Source organism: Pseudonaja textilis, chromosome 1 (assembly GCF_049901715.1).
Source record: "Pseudonaja textilis isolate UNSWEBS1 chromosome 1, rPseTex1.2, whole genome shotgun sequence".
Taxonomy (NCBI): Eukaryota; Metazoa; Chordata; class Lepidosauria; order Squamata; family Elapidae; genus Pseudonaja; species Pseudonaja textilis.
The window spans coordinates 115,291,175-115,316,703 of record NC_141990.1 but is presented as its reverse complement, the minus strand read 5'-3'; the positions used below and the strand labels follow the sequence as shown (position 1 = coordinate 115,316,703).

At 39.1% G+C, this 25,529-nt stretch overlaps 1 protein-coding gene across 7 annotated transcripts in view; it reads right to left on the bottom strand.

Annotated features, from left to right (window-relative positions):
* Nucleotides 1-830: 830 nt before the first annotated feature.
* Nucleotides 831-25,529, bottom strand: part of FILIP1 (filamin A interacting protein 1) — a 91,855-nt gene continuing 67,156 nt past the window's right edge. For 2 of the 7 annotated variants that reach the window (XM_087915153.1, XM_026695136.2), the window contains 4 exons: nt 15,854-18,659; nt 10,456-10,513; nt 2,969-3,074; nt 831-1,657 (listed from right to left, as the gene is read on the bottom strand). In XM_087915153.1, the coding sequence (XP_087771279.1) occupies nt 3,016-3,074; nt 10,456-10,513; nt 15,854-18,659 (2,923 nt within the window). In that variant the 3' untranslated portion in view covers nt 831-1,657; nt 2,969-3,015. Of the gene's footprint in view, nt 1,658-2,968; nt 3,075-10,289; nt 10,514-15,853; nt 18,660-25,529 lie in introns of those variants that run through there. The other 5 variants (XM_087915138.1, XM_026695135.2, XM_087915161.1 and 2 more) reach the window with 3 other exon arrangements.

Sequence of the window (25,529 nt, the reverse complement as noted above, 5' to 3'; positions counted from 1 at the left end):
CTCATCATGATTCCTTTTCCTTTTCTCAATATTTCATAAAATATAAATATTTCATGATTAAATTTCCACTTAATATACTGTACATCTATGCAAAAATTTCTAATATATTTTGCCATTTTTGCTAACTCAGTATTATATTATTTCTATGTTTCAGCTAAAATATAATCTTCAGATATAATTAGGGGACCTGTTTTAGTGTACAGTTCCTTCACAAATACACCTTCATAAAAATCACATACTAGGTTCCTGGTGAAGTCAAACAAGTAGTAGAAACTAGTTTTGAAGCTCAGAAGATGCCCTGCCCTTTTGTAATACTGAACTATGTTGTGAATGGTAACACATTTGCATGTACAGGGATTGAAGACCTAAAGATGAATCAGGCACACCCTTGCCATGTCACCCGTCACTTCTCTCAAAAATGGACCAGGGATTGAGGGATGCCCAGAAATGACACAGGAGTAATTAGGAAAGGAAAACTTCCAAAATACCTATGTGTGCAAAGGCAATTTCTACATAAAGGGTTTGGAATGATGATCTCCACTATTCAGTTTATTCTGGAGCTGAATTTCCTGGTATATACTTAACAAGGCCAGCCTGCAGCAAATTGAAAACTATGACACAAAGATCGAAGTAATTAACTGATAATTTGCTACCTAAACCTATACAAACCTAATAAAAAACCTATACCAGATCTGAATAGATTACAATTAATTTCTCCGTCCAATTAGTTAAACTGACCTTAATTAACATAGCATAATATGTTTTCAATATGAACTGTTAAAATAATTTTTTTGACAATTGTTGTCTGTGAAATTCAAGGGATACCATGATATTGTTGCACGCTTATGAAAATTTATTTGACACAGTGCAATAAAAAGAAAAGTGTTTGGCACAAGAATATGTAACAGCACACATGTAAGCATTGTTTAATAAACATTGGCATACAATATTTTTAAAAAATTTAAAAGTTAAATACAATTCAAGGCTTTGGTTTGTTGGCAATTATTTTATGTTAAACCATAGCACAGTGCAAAGTTCTAGAATACTATTTTATAGAGCAGTCTTCAGGGCAATTCAGTCAGTGTCACATTTTGCCTGGAAACATCTGTGACAAGTTTTCTTTAAAAGGTGCTTTTATTGAGGTCAAATCCCTATCACTACCTATAAAAAATATACAAACTGGCACCTTGCAATTTCAACAGTGTATTCTACAAAATGAATGTGCCATGGACATGGTGATCAGAAGGTCTGGCAAAACAAAATCCTGCATTACAAAGTGTACTATAAAAATAAATTATGTAGGAAACACCAAACAAAATCAGACAAATACCAATTGGTTTGGATACTTTGCAAAGCATGTTTTCCTTTCTTACCATTTAGTTTTTTTAAAAAACCCAGCAAACAGAGTTTCTTGAGAATTAAAATAAAAGCTACACACACACACACACACACACACACACACACACACACACACACAAAATCAAAATCCAGCAAAATGTACTTCCACAAGTGATCAGTAGCACGGAAGATCAGAATTATAGAGGCAGAACGTTCACAGTGATCAACGCAGAGATGTGGAGAAGTGCACAAGCATAACATGGAGTTGATGCGGCTTCTCATCTTGAGTTTATGCGCACCTGATGAATGACGATGCTCTCTAATGGGGAAAGAAGCATAGTAAAGCAATAACTGTTACCATGGAAAACATGAAAGCTTATGAGGACCCATATTACTTTTTTTTATCCCAACATATTACAGATATTTCAAAGTGACATTTCATATCATATCAAGCTTGTTAGAGTAGAACCTGGAGCATTCCAGAAAGTATTTGTCCTTGTGTTCAGATATAAAAAAAGGGATTATCCATTCCACTTGTGCAAAACAGGGCATCTTCACGGAAGACAGTCTAGTTTTGTTTTCACCTATCTCAACAATCAACAGCAACAGCACTCAGACTGATATACCACTTCACAGTACTTTACAGCCCACTCTAAGCGGTTTACAGAGCCAGCATATTGTATCCAACCATCTGGACCCTCATTTTACCAACCTTAGAAGGATGGAAGGCTGAGTCAACCTTCAGCCTGTCAGGCTCAAACTTCTGGCAGTGGGACGCAGTTAGCCTGCAATATTGCATTCTAACCATTGTGCTACCATGGCTTATCAACAGGGTGAGGAGGATATTAGGGAGAAATGAAGAACCACACATCTCTCTTTGGTGTGTGCAAATTACTTGTGTTTAATACGATCAGTGTTATGTGGATTTCACATTTATTCTTTGGGTCTTTATCCCATGCACACATAGGAAACTGGGAAGGGACATGATGTTTAAAGACTCTCTAAACCAGAGGTGTCAAACTCATGTCATCATGGTGATGTCACATGACATATCAGGACTTTTTTCCCTTGCTAAACTGGGCATGGGCGTGGCCAGCATGTGTCTCATCCAGCCCGCAGACCAGGAGTTTGACAGCCCTGTTCTAAATATAGGCAGTGCGTGTAAGATAATGTCCCAAGTAATTACTATTCTAATATTTGAATACATAAAGAATGAATGCTTTTTGTTTTCAGCATTTTTTAAGAAAAAATAATCTAAAACTTAAGGTTTTTTTTGTTTTTCAAAGAGTGAAACATCATCTATCTTTGTTGGCCTTGAAAGCAAATTATAATAAAATATTTAGATAGCTCTGTGCTTTAATTTGGGCCAAAACATAACGGAGAAGAGAGCAGGTTGAATACACCCTAAGCCCATGGAGCTTCAGAAGCATAAAATGTCTTGTGCAGGAGGAGGGCAGGATGGAGTGGAAAAAGTACTGGATTAGGTGATGAATAGGTCAGTCCTACTGATTAACCTGCAATCAGATCACCCCCAGTTGTCCTAAGTGCAGCTTCACAGATGAGTAGCATATTCAAGAAGAATGGGTGGCAAAATGACAGAGAGCAAGGTTTGTTTCCTTGTTTTACTTACAGTCATGCTGGAGTGATCAAGGATGGGCAGGGTGTGGTAGGTGTCATTCAAAATTGCCCCCCTAAGGAATACTGGGAGCTTTGGTAATATTGCCTGAGCAAACTGCCTGAGAGGGGGGAAAAAATCAATAAGAACAAAATGAAAAGACAGAATGAGTTTGGCTATGATGACAAGTCGCACTAAACTCAAGTCTATGGATTGTGGTCCAGCTTGGAAGATAAGTTTGCTGTTGTCTGAAAAGACAAGAGAACAACCCAGTGGGGCTTTGGGGAAAGAACCACCCTTTCTCTCCGCCTGGAAACATTCCATTCCTATCTAGCAATATGGAGCTAGGTGGTCTGTATAGTCTATGGTTAAAGTAGCAGATTTTTAAAAAGTCCCTTTTTCATATAACGTTGTCCTAAAGAAACTCCAGATATAGGAGGTGGAGGAGGCTGGGCTCTTGACACCTTCTCGGTGAAATAACAGAATTGAGCTACTTCTAGGAATCTGACCAATTAATTTTTGTCCAGCTTTAATTTAAAACTTCAATTCTAGCAATATGAAGAAAATAACAGCATTAGCCACTCTCAGTAGGCAGAAACTCCTTTTATGAATGGTATTCGATGAAGAAGTTAAAGAAAATATTTGTGTGTTTTAAAATACGATGTGTTTTCATTCTGAGACTTCAATAAGTTTAAAAAAGGAGCCCTTTTCTTTAAGACTTTCCAGTTTGGGTTTATTTATCTTATTTTTGCTTAGACAGCATATATGTGTGTACGATTGCTTTAGACTGAGCTGTTGGGATCTAGTAAAATGACTGGATAAAATACATTAGACAAAATATTAATTGGTAGAGACTTTAAACTGACAACAAAGATACTTATCATAGAATACCCTGTTTTAACGCATGGCTGTGAACTTTAGATCACAGAAAGAAAAAATTATGCCTTGAAGTTCAGTGTTAGAAAAAGTAATTGAGAATTGCTTGGATCACAAGACTAACAAATTATTCAATCCTACATGAAGTAAAACAGAGTTGATCCTTGGAGGCATTAATAATGAAGCTGAAGCTTGGATATTTTGGACACAAAATATAAAGACAAGAATCACCGGAGAAGACACCAAGGCTTGGAAAAATCAAAAGCAATTGAAAAAGAGATCAATAAAAGATAAGATGGCTATAAGCAATCACCCAGTATGAGTATGAGTTTATAAGAATTCAAAGAACCAGTTACTGACAGTTAATCATTGGGTCTGTTGGGTCATTAAATATCAGAAAAATTTGAATGACAGCACAACAAGAATTGGAAATTTAATTTGGCCCATGGATTGCAGTGAAAATTCAGCATAGTTAACTGTGGCTTTCTTTGAAAATTCTGGAAGCAGACCAAGTCTAATTCTTTATAAATGTCAACTGCAATTGACATGAATGTTATCACTGTCATGAGGATGTGTAAATACATATATTGCAGCATCATTTGCTTTTTTAAAGATGGGGGTTCCTTTCATAATCCTGTTACCAAACTGAATACTTCTGTGTTAAATTTTCATATATTAAATGTTCCTTTGGGAAAAGATTCTCATCACCCTTGCAAAGTAGTAAATGTTGATTATAGGGATGAACCATTAGGCATTATTATTAAGATTTAATCTTCAATTCGATTCACAATCCGGGACTGGTAAAAACTCAACAGTTCAAGTTCTAACCAAGAACCTAAGAGCTGCTAAAGGTAACATCTGAGTATATAGTTCCGAGTAAGGTGGTATTATAGTTGTTGTTGTTACTATTTTGCATTCTGTTGGCAGTTTAGGCATAGATAAATCAAATTTTGGAATTTTTCAAATGTGTAGTTTGCAGAAGTGCCTCTTATAGGAAAAAGCTGAATAAATTAACTCCTGGCCAAATCAAAGTGACATCAATACATCATCCTGAGGTCAGGTTTTATAATAGTTATTCTAAGATACTGCCACTAGGTGGCACTACTCTAACCTAATTCAAAAAGCAACCATTTCCCATTCTACAGTACTTACTTGGAAGCACGATTAAGAGAAATTCATGAAGTTTACTGCTGGGTCACTACTTTTAACTATTTCAAAGATAAGTTGAAATGTATACCCATATTGGTTCTTTATAATTACTATGATGGTGACACAGCTACTTGGCACCCCAATATCAAATCTGAATAGCCCAACCATATAAAAACATACTGATTAAATTAAATATTGGTAGCTGAAAGTTACATTTCTTTCCTCAACTTAAAATAATTTTCTGCAGATTCCTCATCTGCCACTTCTGTGTTTCAACAACTTTAAAGACCCTTCCCTACAAATGCCTCACTCGAGTGTATCACGTTTTGTTACTTCCAGAAAATTAACACAATTTAATCCAAACACACTTCTATTTCTTCTTGCATTCTTGGTTGAAGCTTTCCAACCTAGAAGTTCTTAATCCTAATGTACACAACATTCCTACAGCGGAACCTTGTCCAACTAGTAAGATAGTTTTAACATGAGGTCAACATTTATAATAATAAAATATTCCCGTAGCTCAAGCTTTTATAACAGTTCAGTGAAGACTAAAGGAATTACATTGATGTGGGGGTGGGTGGGGAATAACCATCTGTGAAAATAAGCCCCAAAAGATGATCTCACTGCCAGCAAATGCCAGTTTTGATCATGCTCACAAATGTCAGCAACTAATAGGCAATAAAAACAGATAAGAGCTTTCTAAAGCCACGGTTACTATAGCAGCTGGTGCCATAAGCCAGTTAAAACATTGGGAAGCAGGTAGCAAACGTGATCCTACACTATTATCAAAACGACCTCTAACCCAAGTTAATTTTGAAAAGTTATCTATACTAGCCAACATTGACTTCAACCCTCACTAAACCCTATCTTGAGACTCCTGTGGTATTTTAGTGTTATTAAGGCATTATATGAAGAGCGATACAAAAATGGTCTGGGATCTCATAGCGGCAGAACATTAAGAATTCACTGGATAATACCTGTTATCAGCAGATGTTATACAAAATCTGCATTTTTAACAAGCTTTTTATTTGCTTCAATGATCCTTAAACTTATGGGCCAGTACATATAACTCGGGGAAAGATTATGTGCTAGTTTTGTACTCACTGAGGTTCTCTGGGATAGCAGGCACTACTTAACTCATAACTGCCAGTCTGTCCACATTGGTAGATTTTATTCTAAATTAAATAATGCGGTTCTTTATTTTTTAAGCTAAAGTATAGCTATATTTTATCTAACAAGCAACATAAAGAGCTGTGGTCAATTTATCAAATCAATTAGTAGTTGCTGGTGAGTTGCAAAATCACCGTAAAATGAGTTCAATCTTTTTTTCAACGTTAACTATTCCACTTACCAACAAGGCCTGATCTGATACATCACATTATCCCTTACCTCCATTTAAATGCACATTCCCCCTTTGTTTCATATGGTTATCAATTTTTTTAAAAAAAATCTATAAATTTAGTAGATGCAAGGAACAGACCTGCTACCTCAACAATGTATTAAAAGCATACCTTTCCTTGGGTCATATAAAGGAGTACTGTAGCTGCCCTTGATTTCTATGGTCAAAGCATTGTCTTGTAAAAGTGAATTTCATTCAGTCTGTTCCCGCCCTCCCCCTTGGCACTGGGTAGCCTGGTCCTTACCAAAGATTCAATGAGGTGTAATAAGTTTGATAAAAATGAATATATTAATTCGTTATATCATATTCAATTTCTTTTCTAAGCCACATTCATTTGAGACTCTTCCTATCATTAGGGAATGTTGCACATGTCATAGGTACAACCAACATATTGGATGACATAGTTTACATCTCTATTATACTAAAGGAAGGAGGAAGGGAGAGAAATTTTAATCCTGCAAGCATCCTTATGGCTTCAGCTCATATTTCCCCCACAATAAGAGTAAGGATATATGCTTAAGGAAAAACTAGAATTCAGTTTCCTGGTTTCTAGTCTAGCACTTTGGCTAATGTACCAAACTGATTCAATATTATGTGAAAGTCTCACTGACCAAAACCATGACGGGGGACTGAAATCCATTATCAATGGACCCATCTAGGGATGGGCATGACATACGGAATTTTGAAAATTAGAATATAAAAAGAAAAAATTAACAAATGAAGTGCAAGAAACAAAAACTAGATAAGTTGTGTATCTGTGAGACTAAGAGAAAGGGCTGATACATCTCAACAAAGATAGCTGGGAAAAAACATAAGAATAGTTGTAGTGAAAGAAGAGCGTTGGTTGGAAACAATGATACCTATATACTTATGCATGCAAATGAAGACATGTTGTTGAGGACATGTTTCCTCAAATGATTTTCAGGAAATGTTAACTTGGTTATGATGAAAAAGATACTATGGTTTCACCGATTAATTAATGAAATACTAAAGTACTTGTGCGTGATGGAAAAAAAGCGGAGTGAATTATTGCAAGTAATACATGAATAGTATTTGTCTAGAGCAGGGGTGTCAAACTCAATTTCATTGACGGCCGCATCAGGGTTCTGTTTGACCTGGGGGGGCGGGCAAGTGGTGTGGCAAGGATGGATGTGGCCAGCTCAACATCACTTGAGTCAGGGGCACCTGTAGTGGCCCAGGTAGGGCTCGGGGGGGAATCCATTGTCTCCAGTGGAGGAAGGTGAGACCAGGGTGATTTTGGTCTCAGGACTGTAATGACCTCCTGCAGCCCTCTGCCTGTGAAAACAGAGTTCCTGAGCTCCATTTTCACTGGCAGAGGCACCACGGGTAGTTTTTCATTGTTTCCAAGGTGGCTCCATGGGCCAGATCTAAGCACCCCACTGGCTGGATCTGGTCCCCAGGCCTTGAGTTTGACACCCCTGGTCTAGAGTAAGTAAATGACTTTATGTTCTTTGGTGGAATGTTTCTGAAATTGGGGAAATGGAGACAGATATTTTAAGATGTGTAAATACTGGCTAAATAATAATAGTATGTGGAAGAATGTTTGTTGAAAGAAACGAAATTATTCTACCTAAGTTGATATATGGAAGTGAGGGTTGTGCAAGTAAGGATAAATTTAAAAAGTAAGTTAAATGGGCAGGAGCTATTTAATAAGCACTTGGGGGTGCTGGATGAATGTGCCTTTAACACAAAAGTGCATGAGCAGTACAGAAGAATTAGGATGAGATGGTTGGTCATCCACAGAAAATCAGAGGGACTGAATTGGAAAATAAATATGTGAAGAGAAAGTGGATAGGTTAAGGGAAAAAGAGCAATTAAGAACATTGTGGTTGGAACTGACAAGATCCTCAGAAACGGGAGAAGTTTAAACAAGCAGTGAATATAATAGAAAAAAGTGAGAAAGAGAATGATGTTGGTGTTAACTAAATGTAATTATATCTCTTTTTCGTTTTTTTCTCCTTGTGTTTTTGTTACTTGTGCTTAACATTTTTAATCCCTTTTCTGCACTTTGTACAATGTTCCTTGCCCCAAAAGGGAATACTGTGATGTGCATGTACAGTATGTATCATTTTACGCTACTATGCCCAACTACGAGAAGCTGAGCACTGGGAAATGGGACAGGAAAAGAATTTGGCATGTGTGGATTATCTAAGCAGGAAAAAAATCAATAGAAATAATGTTTGTTGTTGTTTTAAATCACAGGTTGTGATTTTAAGAAACTGCCATAAGAATTCAGATGCCTTTGCTGATAAGGTTGCTTATGAAATCTATTCAACATTTGTAGGAGGGAAGAACGCAGCTGTTCAACAAGCAGGAGAACAGCCTGCCTCCAAGCTACTCAGAAATCCAGTCATGCTCATAGAAGTTCAAATTAAGGTTGGTTGTTCAAAGAGAAAAATATTTCTGGAACAGAACAGAAAATAAATGCCACCTGTGTAGAAACCCTTTACCAATATTGTTCGGCAATATGGGAATTTGAGGTTCAATGAATCAGACATCAGGCTGAGGGACATCCAAGATATCAGACTCAACCAAAATATCAACATCTTACTCTAAAAAAATTGAAATCTCATTGTGATCTATGATATTTTAGACCTGTGTAGTTTGAAGAATGAGGGTTCAGTCCTTGAAGAACTGCTTAACATTTTTTGCTGCTTTTAATTAAAGTATTTTTCACCTGAAATATCTCAAAACATTTCAGTACATAAACGTTCTAATGAGGAAGAAAATGTAGCTATCTTCTAATTTCCTTCCAATTTGTGAAAGACTTATCATTTGGGGCACCCTTTCAGTTATGATTCATTTGTTTATTATATTTTACTTAGAGCCACTGATGGATGGCTACTTTTGTTTTATAGATTGTTCTTTCAAACAACTTAATCTCTTTCCTTCAGATATTCCCACCAGTCTTCTAATGAACAAATCCATGCGTTCTGTTTTGGCCAATATAATCATTTCATTTTAAAATGGTTAGAGTTGCAGGAAGATTAATTTTTATTACATTTCCCTCCAGTCCAGAATCTTAAGAAATCTCTCGCTGAATTTTAACAGATTATCCAATTGGAAGAAGAGGGAAGAAAGGGAGGAATTTGGTATCAAAGTCTTTCCCACCAAAACTACAAGTTTTTGTTCCATTAGCTTGCTTTTAAGAAAGCTTCCTTCATAACTGAAGTCAGCATATTTTTTAGAGATCTCTATTTTTTAAACATGCTTTCAAAAACAAGAGCAAAGCACTTCAAAAAATTCAATGCAGACAGAAGATACATTCAAGAAAACACCATTCAGCCAATGTGTTTCAGAATCTTGTCAAAAGTTAGAAATTACTGGCTGATTTATATCATTCATTGACCTGACTGAGAATTTTAAATGATTTTAATGATGCATCAATTCAGTCTAGCTTGAGGAGGAGGAAAACATTAAAGGCTGGCTCTTTATCAGGTTTTTAGGTTCTACTAAATCACTAATGGGGGCATTTCTTCTTGCCAGTTTTTATCTGAGAAACATAAGAACTGAAGGAACAAACAATATGCCTTTTCTAATGAGCTGCAATTAAACAGTCAACTCTGTTACACCACTCATTTAGATGTCCTGACAGTCTCAAATGATTACATAATGCACAAAAAAGTGGTTGTAAGAAAACCATTTTATAATTAAGAGGGAGGTATTTGAACATGTTAATCAGTAGCTCCTTTCTAGAAGTACCTGAACCAGGCTGATCTGTGAGTTTTTAACTTAGCTGAGGGGACAAAGGGATTACTACATTCAGTAGGTAAGACATGCATGCATTAGTTGATGTGACAGCTTCAGCAGGTGTCATTAGTACATGCCAACACTAAAAACCACACAAGCAGGGCTTATTTCCATGGTAGCAGTAAAACCTGCACAACATACCCCCTGAGACTCTGCCCTCAGCCCTTCCCCCCACCAAGGGAAGAAGAGCTATTGGCTGAAGACTTCTTCAGTTCTATTTTCATAGACTGAGTCTCGGCACGAGGCTCGAATTTGGTCTGATTTCCTGATCCAGGGGCCGGCACAATTGGCTTCCCAGCTTTCATACCTTTAGATACAGGGATTCGGGTCGGTGCAGGTCTCTGGGATGACCCATCTTGTCCTGTCTGTAAGACAAAGAAAGAGGGAGAAGAGCAGGGAAGCCACAGTGTTAGAATTGTGTGTGTAATTTGTGCATGTGTATTTGAACACAAAAAAATGTTCAACTTCCCATTCAGTCTAGTTGTGCCAAAATCAACAGTCAGCTTCTATACCTATGGGAGAGTAGAACCTAGCATTCCTGCTCCTAGGTTCAACATCTTAATCATTAAACTATACTGGCTTTCCATACACATATACACACATATCCTTCTCTAGCTTCTTATCTAGAAAACATTTAAGACATATTTTCCATAATAAAGGTACTGAACAGACTCTATTTTCATTGATGTATTATAGCTGGAGATTCAGCCCAAGAGCAATATAACTTCTTTCAGCAAGCTGATCAAATCTAGTACAAATTATGCAAAGTTTGGCAAGATGGCCTCTGTCACTCCCACAAATTGCACTGTATCCACCTTACATTGAAATGAAGACTTTATATATGCTGGGAAATGTCGGTAGGCCAGGTCAAGAAACAGAAGACACAAAAACTACTAGAACTCTACTTTTGTAGGGTACAATAACAGAATTGTGAAAGACTGAAAGGGTTTTCCTCTGCCTCCTCTTATACCAAAGAAACTCAAGGCAGGATCATCTTGACTTTCTTTCTCATCCTGTCTTCTTTTCCAGGTTGATGTTTATTTAATTGTTCCTGCATTCTTTCTTCAAGGTGATCTCCATCACCATTCAAGGAGGGAAGTTAAACCAATTTTTTTAAAAAATCCACTGCATCAGGATTTTTAAATATTGTTTCCTGGACTAAAACAGCATTTAGAGTAATCTTTCCCAACCTGATGCCCCTCTGATGTAATGGGATTATAATTCCCAGAATTCTCTGCTAATATGGCCAAAACAGCTTTGGTAGCTCATCTGGAAATTGCCAGAGTGATTCTTTAGTGACTTGTCTCAAAACTTTGGCATTCCCATTATGATTTAACTCCTTTTAGAATTTTCAAAATCCTGAGTGAAAAAACTATTTTCTTCCCAGTGGAGTCCATCTAAGCTGCAGACATATCTATTGTATACCACTTTAAGTTTAGCCTAAAAAAACCAGAAGTCTGATGAAATGTAGATCAGTTAATAAGTAGAGATCATAGCTTCCACCAAGGGTGCTAAAATTCCCAAGAATCCCTGGGGAAAGGGGGACAAAATCACTGGATGAAGCAATGTCCTTAAAGCTGACTGCATCCATTCATTAGAACTAGTGGTGGGACCATTATATCTCTACATAACGCAGTTATTTTATCCAACAAAGAGTTTGTTGCAATTTGAAAACTTGTTAAGAAGACAAATATCTTAGCCTTATTTACATTGACAATATATGTGTCACGCCCCTGATGGAGACTGACTCTGAGGAAGAGGAGGAACAGCCGACAGGGAGTGGAAGTGTGGCTCCGGAAGTTGTGGAGGAGGCTGGGGAAGGGCAGAGGCCAGCTGAGCAGTCAGAGGAGAATCCAGACCCATCCCCTATCCATCCTAGGGCACACAGGGAAGGAGAGGATAAGGGAGAGATGTGGTCTACTCAGGAGGAAAGAATCTTGATCCCTCTTCATGGGCTGCAGGTGTGAGAACTGCATAAGAGTTTGGACCTGCTTTCTGGCAAACACTGGAGACAAAGTGTGGAAATATTTCTAGTTTATTGTTCTTTTCTGAGCTTGGCGTCCTTCTCAGTGTATGTTCTGATATCTGTGGACGTCCTCCAGCCCTTATCTTGCCTGGTTTGTGTTGTTTTTTACTCTTTATAATTTAAACAGCATTTCCTCCTCCTTGTAACTGCTTGTGTGGGAGTCAAGGATATTTGGAGCTCCAGTCAAGGATATTTGGAGCTTGGAAGCAAAGTGAAGGAATAAAAGGGGGCTTCACCTATTTTTTGTGACTGTGTTTATTTTGTATCCCACCCTGGGTCATCACAATATGATTCACTGTAAAGTAACCATCATTAGTCTTGTACTCTCCATGTATCAATATCCCAAACAATTACATTTGAGTACAGGCATTGATGAAAATGATCAAAGATGCAGCTCAAATCACCTAGTGAGAAGAATAACAGAATAACAGAGTTGAAGGGGACCTTGGAGGTCTTCTAGTCCAACCCCCTGCTTAAGCAGGAGAACCTATAGCATTTCAGCCAAATGGGCGTCCAATCTCTTCTTTAAAAACACCATAACTTCTGGAGGCAAGTGGTTTCACTGGTTGCTCTAAAGTGAATATGATTGTGAGAACCACAGGTGAGTTTTTTTGTAAAGGAACTAATTGGTTGTTTTAAGAGACTAAGCATAAAATATTTGTTTGAACTTCCTAGCAACTTTTCATCTTCTACATTCCAGCCTAGAAAAGTAAATTAGTAGAAAGAACAAAACTGCCTTTACAAATTTTCAAGCATCATGAAATACCCGGAACTTATATATTGAACTATTTAAAATAACAATAATCACAATAACATCCACCTGCTATATTTCTACTGCATGTAGTTAATTCCATATGGAAACATGCTTGCCTATGTTTCATTAACCTAAAACTCATTTGTCAGACATCTGAATGGTTCTTCTCAGAGGCACAATTAAAAAGAGAGGGAGGGAGGGAGAGGGAGAGAGAATGAGAATGAGAATGAATATCTTTCTGGCGGCTTAATCATTAGTAGCGACACTTCAGCAACTTCTCTGTCTCAGCACTCCGGTTGGCCAAGATCAAAGACTCTTCTGCTTGTGATCTACTGGTAAGACACGCTGGGAGTATGCAATAGAGGCAAGAGGATAGGGTTGGGGAACTCAGGTTTGGGAATGTCAGCTATGTAGGTTCATTACCCTGAACTAAGTCTACTTCAGAGAATTGCTGGGAGGCTAAAGCACATTCTTGGTTTCATTCCCTCCTAATACCTAACATTCCACCATTCTAGGAGAGAGGGAGAATTGGGATGATACCAACATGGGAAATTACCCCTCATAGGGCAGGACAGGGCTTCAGCCATGGACAGAGCTGGTGTTCAGCAGGTTCTGACCAGTTCGGGAGAACCGGTAGCAGAAATTTTGAGTAGTTTGGAGAATGGGCAAACACCACCTCTGACAGGCCCCGCCCCCCAACTATTCTCTGCCTCCCGAGTCTCAGCTGGTCAGCTGGGTCTTTTGTTGCCCTGCACAGGAGAATGGAGCTGGAGAGCAGGTTAGGGTGGGGAGGGAATGGGGATTTTACAGTATCCTTCCCCTGCCATGCCACCAAGCCACACCCACCAAGTCAAGCCATGCCCACCAAGCCACACCCACAGAACCGGTAGGAAAAAAAATTGAATCCCACCACTGTAGTTCCCAGCATCCCTGGGAAAGAGGAGAATCCACTCATTGCTACTAAACCAATCGTTGTTACACCGAGGAAGGGGTCCAGCATCCCATTTCCGAATAATGGGAATGAATCAAAAGAGCCAATTGCCTTTCCAATTCTTTCTCTGCCACGGCTACAAGGCAGAGAGGGCTCGGTCTGTATTGAGTGCTCAGGAAGAGAGAGATGGTGGGAGGAACAATGCACACACACATTTTGTACTTGTCTTCTGCTTTCAGGTTTTCAATGTGGGATCCAGGAGCAAAAGAGACATTCTACCCAGGATGCAGCAGAAGCCACATGGGAAGAAAAGGAAGGAAAACATGCCTTTTGCATGCTAGTCCCTAGTCCCTCCTGGCACCAAAAGCACTTGCTTGTTTTGCACACACACACACACACACACACACACACAGAATGGCTGCTGAACATTCTTGTTTCCCACCTTCCTGCAAGGAAAGAGAAATGGGGTGGAGGTGGTACATCTTAGCTTATAAGGTTTGCCTATGTGTGGTGGCAGGAGAGTGCAGCTTCACCTCCAAGCTGCCATGAGAGAAACTATAGCTCTGCATCAACAGCCCTTCAGGAAGCTGTTATACATGTATATATACCTGAGTATATACACACACCTGTGAAACTGTAATGGCAGCAAAGATGGGGCAGCTGTATCATGAGAACGCCATTTCGCCTCCCACTTCCTCTCTCAAACCTCCCCACAGAGCATGATACACTGAATACACAAGGGCCACATCAGTAGCTTACTAGTACAGTGAAGATGTGTGTCAAAGTGACAGGTCTACCTGTCTACTGGGAGACCACTGCACATCTAACAGACCATGTTAGAGATGATTTATGGTTGCCCCATTCTAGATTCATATTTACTAGAATATCAGTTAGTTCTTATTCTTGCCTACATACTTAGATTTCACTGTATTATTTTACTGTAGGAAAGAGAATGCAAAGACAAATTGAATATATGGATTAAAGATCTTATTTTACTTGAGGTTTTTGTTAATTATCTAACAGAATCCTAAGATTGCAATCTAAAAATAGTTACCCAAGAACAAGATTGCAATAGTTCTGTTTTAAGAGTAACAAACTCACAACTGAATCATCCTTATTAAATGAAATGGGATTTCCATGTTGGGCCAAGCAGCATTAGTTCTCATTTCATCAAATTCCACGAGAGAAGAAAATCCTGTTTCAGTTGACTTTTGAAAGAGACAAATTTATAAAATGATACAGATCACAATTTAAAATCTGGAGAATAAGTAAAGGGAGGGAAACAGATTGGATGCCCATCTATCTTAGAGACACATTTCCCTCATAACTCAAAGGCACAATGAAAAAAATGTTTTAAAGAATATACATATAAAGAATAAAGGCTTGAATAACAACCTGTAGTCAACAGCTAGTTTTTAAATGAGCTAGTTGAGTTTGAATACTCAAGGAATTCTTTAACATCTCAGATGTTTCCTTTCTCCTGCCCTGATATTCAGTAGTGGAAGGAAAGACTTATGGTCTCTTTTGACCTTAACTTGCAGGGAAGTTGCAGGAAGATGGATGGAGATAAAATATAAGGGTTGTAAAACAATTACATTAAAAAATAATAATCCCACTCCTGTACTTACAGTTCTCTCTGGTTTAAAAACAGCTTCCAACTACTATTTGGGAATTAATTAGGGAGCATTTTTTGGATTTGGGAAGTTATGAGTAAGGATAGGAAAGTAACGTCTTCACAAGACCCATTTCTATGATTAAAACATCCCCAAAAGGGGGACAAAATCAATTTCCAAACCAATGAGTTCTTGGCATTTGGAGACTTGGAATAGCTTGGAAGTGATAATTTTGAATAATAAACCCAAACCATTACAATTAATCAGGTGTTGCTGAGGATTGTTTGCCGCCCATGGGCCACCAATTGACTCCAACTCTACTACCACTTTCCCCTACCTTGTGCAGATATACAAATAGGCAAAAGAGTTTGGATTGCTTACCACTGATTGTGTTCCTCGTGTGGATGATGTAGTAACTGGAGTGATAGTAATGGTGCTGGTCACTTTGCTTGCTCCAGATCTTGAGGATACATTATTCCTGGGGGACCGAAGGACAGTCCCTGTCAACTCCTCCTTTTCTGACACTACATTCATAGGCCTGACAGTAATTACAGGGCTCATTCCTTCTTGAGCAGTGCTAGGTGAGCGTTTAAACTGAGTTCCTAAGTGGATGTGAATTTTATTGTCCTCCGTTGTTATAATGCTTGCATTTGGATTGTACTGTCGGACTGGAGTCGGGACAGTTTGTTTCTCGGGCGTCACTCTAAACACAGCTCTTCCCATGGTCATGTCCTGTGACTCAGGGGATACAGTAATTTCTGTGGGTGCTGCAGAGGTAGATACGGTCATGATCTGAATTGGGGACATGGGCCTTTCCATGAATGGAGACATCTCACTCTCTACAGATTTCTCTCTGGAGAAAGTAGTTAGAGTCACCGGTGACATTGCTCTCTCTGGGCCCATTGGGCTCTCACCACTTTTCCCTTTTTGGGACATGACATTAGGAGAAGGAATTATGGTGATCCTTGGTTTCTGATTTCCTAGGGTAGGAATAACAGTGGTACTTGAGAAGAAATCTTCGGCTGTTGGGCTGGTGATTTCCAAAGTGGCCGTACTGTTTTCATGATCTGGGGTCACCCGAATATGAAGAGGCTGCCCTTGTTTTGGAGAAAGAACTACTTCCCCAGGACGTTCAGGGCTGGTTTGGATCCTGGCTCCTTTCTCTTGAGTTGGCTGACAGCTGTTGTCTCTTTTTTTCATCCAAGGAATCCAAGATTTTCTCATGGTCAGCTCATTTGCAGCTGGGGGATACCTGTTAAGAACAGACAACCTGTCACTGGGCTTCTTGAGCCCAACCTGCCGAAGGTTGTTCATAATGTGGTTCTCCTCCTGAAAGGATTTCCTAATGAACACAGCAGGTGTTTCTTCTTCTGCCGGTTCACCATTCATCAGATCAGTTTGTACCCCAGTAGATGTCACAGGAACGTCAACCATCCTTCTGCCATTTGTGCTGGGTCTCAGGACGCGACTGTAGCGTTTGGATAGCTCGAGCTCCTTTGTCAAATTCAGCACCTCCTGTCCCATGGCTTTGTTTTTACTTTCTTCTTCCAGAAACCTTTGCTGGAGGACTGAATAATCTACTTGGATCTGGGATAGCTGGTCTTCTTTGTTCATCAGCTCATGGATTTTTTCTTTAAGAGCCAGGACTTCTGCTGTCAAGTCCCTGCATTTAGTTTCTTCCACCCGGAACCTTTGCCTCAGCTCAGCCTCTTGACTCACTGCCTCTCCCTTCTCTATTGCTTTATTTTTAGCAATCTGGAGCTTCATTTCTTCCAGCTGTTGGGAAAGAAGATTAGCTTTGTCCTGCTCGGTCCTAAATTTTTGCTCCAGCTGATCATATTCATCCTCGGTTTTCATCAGGTCTCCCTCAACCACTTCTAACTGCTTGAGACGATTTTTTAGCTTTTCTATTTCAACTGTTAGTTCTTTGATCTTGTTATCTTCTTGGCCAGAAAACCCTGGTCCTTTTCTAACTCGACCTCTGGCAATTTCTCTTTCAACCTCCTCTATACCATCCATTCTTTTCTTTAATAGATCCACTGTACAGCTCAGCTGCAGTGATTTCCCTTCTTCACTTTTTAACTTGTTCATTAACTCCTCCTTTTCCTTAGTCAGACTGGATACCTCTTCCTCCATTTCAGATTTCAGCTTCAAAAAATTTTTACTTTCCTCAATTAGCTTTTCTGTCACTTCCATCACTTTGCTTTGCTCCACCTTAAAGTTCCTATTCAGGCTTTCTATTTTCCTCTCTTCCTGCTTTATTTTATCCGCCATGTTTTTTCTTTCATCCACCAGCATGACGGTAAAAGACTTCAGCTTTGTCAAATCGTCTTTTAGGATCAATTCTGCCTTTTCCAATTTGGTTTCCGAAACCTCTAAGTCTTTTATCCGGATCTTCACTACTTCCAACTCATTGATCAGATCTTTTGTTAAATTCTTTTCCTTCTCCAAGTTCAAACGCAGCTGGGTACACTCTGATTTGCTTCTGTTGAAAGCTTCTTCCAGCTTCTCAAGATCCGACATCCTCTTCTGCAGTTTCTCGACTTCCAGCCTCAGTTCCTTACTCTGGTGCTCCTCCTCTTGCAATTTCTTTTTCAACTCTTTGCACTGAGATTCTGTTTTGGTGATCTCCTCATCTTTGCCTTCCATTTCAAGCACACGCTTGCGAAGGTTTTCCACCTCGGCCATCAAGCTGGAATTCCCACATTCCCCTTTGGCTATTTTGTCTCTCAACTCCTGAAGTTCCTCTTCAGTCTTCTGAAGGCCTTTATTGGTTTCTTCGAGTTCCTCAATTTTGTTGCTTAAGCCCACCAGCTTAAGTCTGAGCTGCTTATTGTGTGACTCTTGATTAGCAACTTTAGCAGTCATCTCCTCATGCTCTTGAGAATAGGAGGCTGTCTTGCACTCAAGTTCAGCCTCCAGCTTCATTAATTTCTGCCCATCTTCTTTTGCTGTGGCATTTAAGACCTTAAACTTGTCTTCTTCTTCTCTCAATTTCTGGGTGAGGTTTTGTATTTTCTGGGTTTGCTGATCGAGCTGTTCAATGTGCAGCTGCCGTTCGTCCACCAGCATAAGTGCAAATGACTTGAGTTTAACAAGTTCTTCTCTGAGCTTATTGAGGCGCTTGGTATGGTCTTTGTCCTTGCGAGCTTGGTAGTTTTTTTCCTGTTCAAGCAGCTTCTTTAATCTGAGAGAAGAGACAGAGAAAGAATGAGTTCAATGTTGCAAGACCTTTTTTTAGAAAAAAAAAAAACTTATTTTGACTCCCTTACAACAAGCTAACCTGTGTTGGTTTTGGCTTAGAATAAAATGAGAATCCAGCCATTGTGGCTGCTTAACTACAATTTATACTTAGCATGCTATATGAAGCCAATCAGTTCTGCAATGGCAATGATGAGCTGTTTCAGGTTCAGACCGGTTCTAGTGAACCCGCATGGACCATAATCAGTTGGCCCTGCCCACCTGCCCCTGTGCTATCCTCTCTTACATTTCCTTCTTTTGCAGCTCAGCTGATTCACACAGCAAAATGGATTACCGCGCCTCAGCTGTTCTACTTACAGGGGAAGGCTAGAAGGTGAAGCTGGAGAGGTTCAAATTGATGTTTATTGAATAGTGCACGCTCGCTCACAGAACCGGTTTTTAAACCAGTTGCAGCCCACCCCTGTGCAGTGGCCTATCTCAAACCCTGCCTTTTTGCGAAGTTTTGCAGAAGACAGTGAGGATTCAGTTGCTGAGGGTCCTAGAACCAACAGAATTTCTGAGCTGCTTTTCTGGAATCAGGTGTGGGGCATGGAACAGCAATGGCCTACATTGCTCTAGCAGAAAATCTTTCTTGGGACCTCAAGAGAAGGGAAGTGCTCCCCCTGGCCCTATCAGACTCTTAGCAGGATTCCATACCATTGACTATTAGGAAGCATCCAAAAACTATTCAGTTCATCAACCTCTTCATGAAGTTTCATACGTTCACCAAGTCTCAAGCTTTATATGAAAATAATTTAAGAAATACTACTTTCATTAAGGACACTACGAATAATTAGAAGATTTGCAAGAAATACCATTTGCCTACAAGCAACAACTGATGGGACCACAAAATACTGTAGATTAAATAGTAAATGGAGAAGCCAAAGTGCTCGGGAACTTTTGAATTCAAAGACAAATACAAAAACCAGGCTTAAGAACTGTTGATAAGGAAAACAAAATCTGGATAGTGGACGTTGTGGTACCTGGAGATAGCAGAAGAGAAGAGAAAATCACAAAATACAAAGGCCTGCAAATAGAAGTAGAACAACTGTGACAAAAGAAAGTAAAATACCAACAATGATCGGCACTTTGAATGCAAACGCAAAACATCTGGAGCACCACTTGAACACCATCAGCATTGACAAAATCATCATTAGTCAATTGCAAAAGGCAGCTTTAATACCTTTAATACCATCCAACAGCAACATCTGCCTATCCCAGGCCCTTGGACAGACTCAATAGGGGAATAAAAATGCCAAATCCAGACTTAGCATCTGGCTGACAGTGCAACCAACCATAACACTAAACAGCAACAACAAGGGATAGTCTCATCAACCCTGAGGTTTGATACTGGCCACTTATGGGGGAACCTTGGACTATGGTATCCTTCTGAGCCCTCTGTTAGGATTGGGTTCATAAGGTACTGTTTTGCTAATGGTTCTAGTTGTTCCAACATGGGCAGTTCCAATAAGAGCACATGGAGAGGAACCACTGTAAATTCCACAGGGCTCAGTCTTCTTCCTTCACGTTCTGAAATATTTACATGAAACACTGCAGGAGGTCATGTTTTGGTTTAGGATGAGGTAACCGTTCTGCTAATGATTCTCAGAATTGTTCCTCATGACTGCATGAATGTGCCTTCCTCCAATCCCTAAATCATCAGAAAAATATCTTGGTATATAATTTTTCTGGGATAAGCTCCTGGTTGTCCCTCACTTATACACATTAGCTGGAGATTTGTGGGGGCAGAGGTTTATCAATCTTTTAGATATGTGCAGATGGGCTAACTATTCTTAGAAGTTGGGCTAGAAGAGTAAAAATAGTTGAAGCTATTTTTATGTCAGTTTCCCAATATTCCTAATCAATAGGTGATCCAAGGAACACAATGCCAGGAGTGGGTGGTCACAGTTGGAAATGCTCAAAGATATACCATAAAAGTGACATCAGATTCGGCAAAAATGGCACTATCTACCTTCCTCCCAAACTAATAAACCAGTATAAAGCATGGCCACGAAGGACCTCTTGTTGGTAGAAGCAGTAGAAAAAGCTGATATACTCATTTGGAACAGAACCAGAAATACAGTTCTTCATGAGTTTAAAGAAACCATCCATCCACCCACCCATCCATGAACTGTTGGCACAGTAGTTAAAATGCAGTATTGCAGGCAAACTCTGCCCAAAGCCTAGAGTTCAATCCCGATGGGCTCAAGGTTGACTCAGCCTTCCAAGATCATTAAACTGAGGACCCAGATTGTTGATGGCAATATACTGAAATTACAAATTGTCCAGAGAGTGCTGTAAAGCACTATGGAGTAGTATATAAGTCTATTCCTATTGCTACCATCCATCCCTCCATCCATTCATAAATATACATGAGACCAAACAGAGTTTTTTTGAAGAGCACGTACAGTATATGTAGTGATCTCCCAGAATAATACCCATATACATAACAAGGCTATATAATTCTGATAAGTAGTTAAAAGCAATTAAAAACAAAAACAAAAATGAAGATGGAATAGAAGATTGAACAGAGAAACTCTGATGATAGCCAACAAGACTGACATAAAAATGAAACAAAAGAGAAACAAGATGAAGAAAAATCAATAAACCCTCAAGATTTATAGTAATATCCAAAAAGAGCTTGAATGTACTGTTCAGAAACACAGCTTGCAAAACTTGAACAATCTATTTATACCGTCTGTATACTTTTTAAAATTAAATAACTCAAGGGGGCAAACATATCTAATGCTCCTTCTTCCTCCTATTTTCCCCACAAAAACAATCCTGTGAGGTAAACTGGGCTGAGAGAAAGTGACTGATCCAAAGTCACTCAGCTGATTTTCATGGCTAAGGTGGGACAAGGACCTGCAGTTTCCTGCTTTCTATCCTGGTGCTTTCTACCCCTAGACCAAACTGGCTCAATATGGAATATTCAGATTGAATTCAAATGTAGAATTTGGATTGAAGAATACAATCAAGAAGACAGACAAGTGGCTGTCCAGTCTCTTAAAAGCCTACAGTGATGGAGAACTCAGAACCTCAGCGTGCCCTTGGGAAAACCTCACTGTAAGCTTTTAAGAAGAGACTAGACAGCTAGTTGTCCAGAATGGTATAGGTAGGGTGTGCAGGAGGTTCAACTAAAACACCTTCAAAGTCCCTTCTGATTCTGTTATTGTATTAGTTAGTCTGTTAAGAACAGTGAAATTACAGAGAGTCGTAAGCTAGAACCAAATCAAAGCACCTTATTTCTTTTAAAAGACAGAATACTACATTGCAAATTGTTAATTTTTGCTCCTCTTAAGTCCCTTAACATGACATCTTGTCCATAAACCGTTACACAGTATAAACCATTGTATGCCTTTCAATATTGGCTGCTGAGGAACAGCAACAGAAAGACAATTGCCTTCATGTCCTGGTGTGCACTTCTTAGACCCATGGGGTCAGCTCCTAAAAGATACTGGATGACACCAATCTTTCATGTAAGCCAACATGGTCTTTCTGAACATTCTTAAGTTAGTCAGGTGCAATTATGCTGGGCCAAATTCTAATGACCCTTATGAACAAATGCCTGATAATAATAAGTATCTCCAACTTTGCCTTGCCCATTGTTTTCTCATCTACTTCGCTCAGTCTTTCAGGAACAGTTGTTTTTTTCCTAATCCATCATCCATTCACAACACATGCCCAAAGTATGAGTATTTCTGTTTGAAGGGTGCGGTTATTTATATGGTCCAGGACTAACTGGTTTATCTTGCAGTTCCTAGAACTTCGGCAGCTATTTGCACCTCCCTAATTTGAAGGGATCTCTCTCTTCCCCCCCCGCCCCATTTTTTTCCAGGTCTTTCATAACCGTACATTACAACTAAAAAAGACTGCTGCTTGAACTATTTTGTTCATAGACAAAAACATGCAGTAAAAGAATATTTAAGCTTGTCACTGCATTTTCATAAGATTAATCCTTTTCGTTTCCCCAACATACTGTCCCTCTTTAATATTCTCAAATCCAAGGCAGAAAACTTTTTATCACCTTATTTTTGTTCACCTTAACTTTTTATCACCTTATTTTTGTTCACCTTATCTAAGTTTCTGCTTGACATTCATTTTGAGGTGTTAATCCAGGTAGTCCTCAACTTATCGCCATCCCTTCTGCAACCAAAGTTACAACTGCACCGAAAAAAAAAAAGACTTAGGACCAGTCCTTGCACTTACTGTCCACTTACAACATTCCCATAGTCATGTGATCAAAATTCAGGCCTTTGGCAATCAGCATGCATTTATGATGGTGGCAGCATCCTGGGGTCATGTGATCACCATTTGAAACTTTTGCAGCTGGCTTCTGACAAGCAAAGGCAATGGAAATAGCTGGATTTGCTTAACCATCTTGTGATATACTGTAGGAAGTTAGCACCCACCCCTCTCCTAGAAAAACGAAATATTTTAGGATATATTAAAAAGGCAGAATATTTCCCCTAAAAAAGAAGTAGAAACTCAGAGAGGCAGAAACTCGGCCCTGCCCCCACAACCTTTGTTAACAGGCCACTAAGCCTGGGCCAGTCTATTCTACATAACCAAGTTCTACCTCCTTCAAGCAGAGCCATAATAGAAATTGCTCAAAGCCCTTTCATTACCTCATCATCCAGCAAGAATCAACTGAGCCTAGGACTCAAAAGACAACCTACCAAGTTACCCCTGCATGGCCCCGTGGGAATCGGACAACCAATCAGAACACAAGCTCAAAGTCAAAGCCCAGAGAGGGTATAAAACCCAGGGACTCTCAGCATCCCTTCCCTTTTTTTCACCCAGGAGCTCCAAGACATGTGATCCTGTTCATCAATAAACCTTTCCAAGCAACTTCCAAGTTGATTCCATGTCTTTTTCCCCACTTAAGAACTGCACCTAGAAGGATATTTCTTCCAACAACACTTAACAAATGCAGTGATTAACTTGCTTAGCAATGGAAATTCTGCTCCCAAATTTGAGGGCTAACTTCATTAATCCCAATCATTACTCCCCATTTTTACAATGAAATTGTCTAATTATTTTGATTTCAGTTAATAAAGACCTTTCTCAATTAACCCTTCCCAATAATACAGAACTGTCCCACTAAATCAAATGTTATCATTTGATATAGAAAAGTGTATTCTTGTGTGGCTCCAATTCAGCTGAAAGCTCAGATAAGGGAACTTATTAAAAAAACTGAGTGGAAGCTAATGTTTTCAGTCCTTATTGGACTAAAGGACTAGGTCACAGACCAGCTAGAACATTTAAGAGACATTTCTGGTCTGTCACCAAAACAAATGTCTTCCCTACCCCATGTTCCAGAATGAATTGAAGGACCATATGACAGGATCCATTTTTCTCACTCACAATCTGTGCACAAATGCATCTAAAAGTCAAAAAAGTGTGAAAACCTTCTCACCATTTTCTTCAGTCAAGTACACTGTTGCTTTTGCAGATTAATTAACCAAAGGATAATTCTCTATATCAGAGGTGCGGAACAATGGCCCCTTTATGACTTATGGACTTCAACTCCCAGAATTTCTGAGCCGCCCATGCTGGCTGAGGAATTCTGGGAGTTGAAGTCCACAAGTCATAAAAGGGCTATCATTCCCCACCCCTGCTTATGGATGGAAATGGAAGTTAGCTATCCAGAGGTTAGCTGGCTTTCACATCACATCCCCATAACCGTCTGTTCCCTGTGCAGCTTTATAGCTAGGAAAAAGGGTTTGTTAGAACTTTTAATTACATCAGTGATCAAGTTGCATATAATCATTCTTTCTCAGGATTGCCTAATGATGATGGGAGGAATAAAACTGATCTGAATTTAGCATCTGGAACCTAAGAACACAAGCAGCATCCCGGTGGGTTGGACTCCACGCCCACTTAGTCCCGCACTTCTCACAGTGCTAGTCTTAATTCTTGTCCTCCTAGCAGGTAACCATCTGTGCAAGGAATCTCTACTAATCTCAAAGTCTACCCGTGTCCCAGCAGATAGCCCTCAGAGTCAGCCTCACTGATGGATCACAGAATAAAAGTAAAAAAGACATTAGACTTATTGCAGGAAGAAAATCGAGCTCACTTACAAATTGTCACTAATTATTTAATGCCACAATTGCACAATTAGTACAGCTTGCTCAGAAGGCAAATTACTTTAAGAATGTTTTGAAGCTGCTACCTGAACAGTAAAATATTAATTCAAAATTTTGGAATATGTGAATCACAAACAGATTTCAATATGGAAAGGGGAAAAGAGCAACATTAAAATTCTTTCTCCCAGGGATAAGGAAAGTGTCCAGGGCAATAAGGAAAACTTTGAAAAATCTATTCTGCCTTCCGGTGGCATCACTGACCAGTTTACACAATGTTCTGACATAGTTTTGAAAGGCAGAAATACCATAAAGATTTCGTTGTATCTTTTGGAGGCAGTTCTGAAATGCAAAATCTGCAGAAAACAGAAACCATGTATCAGTAAAGAATCAGGCCATATTTTTTTTTCATTCATATTGAATGTTCATAGATTATTTGGAAGCTGACATCCAATTCAGCATTTCTTTAGTTACCCTGATTCTCTCAAATCAAGCATATTATTTTAGTGTTTAAAAAGAAGAAAGCTTTAAGCCAGAAATCTGAGCACAACCCTGAGCACAAGTATGACATTCATTTTAGTGTTTAAATAACTATTACTTGTGGGACAGAACCAATTATCAGGGTTATAAATCATCTGAGTAAATTAAGTGCCATCAGCAGATATGAGTGTTAAAGTTAGAACATTAAAGTTTTAATCAAGTTCCCTAGCTTGAACGAATTTTATTGCTGT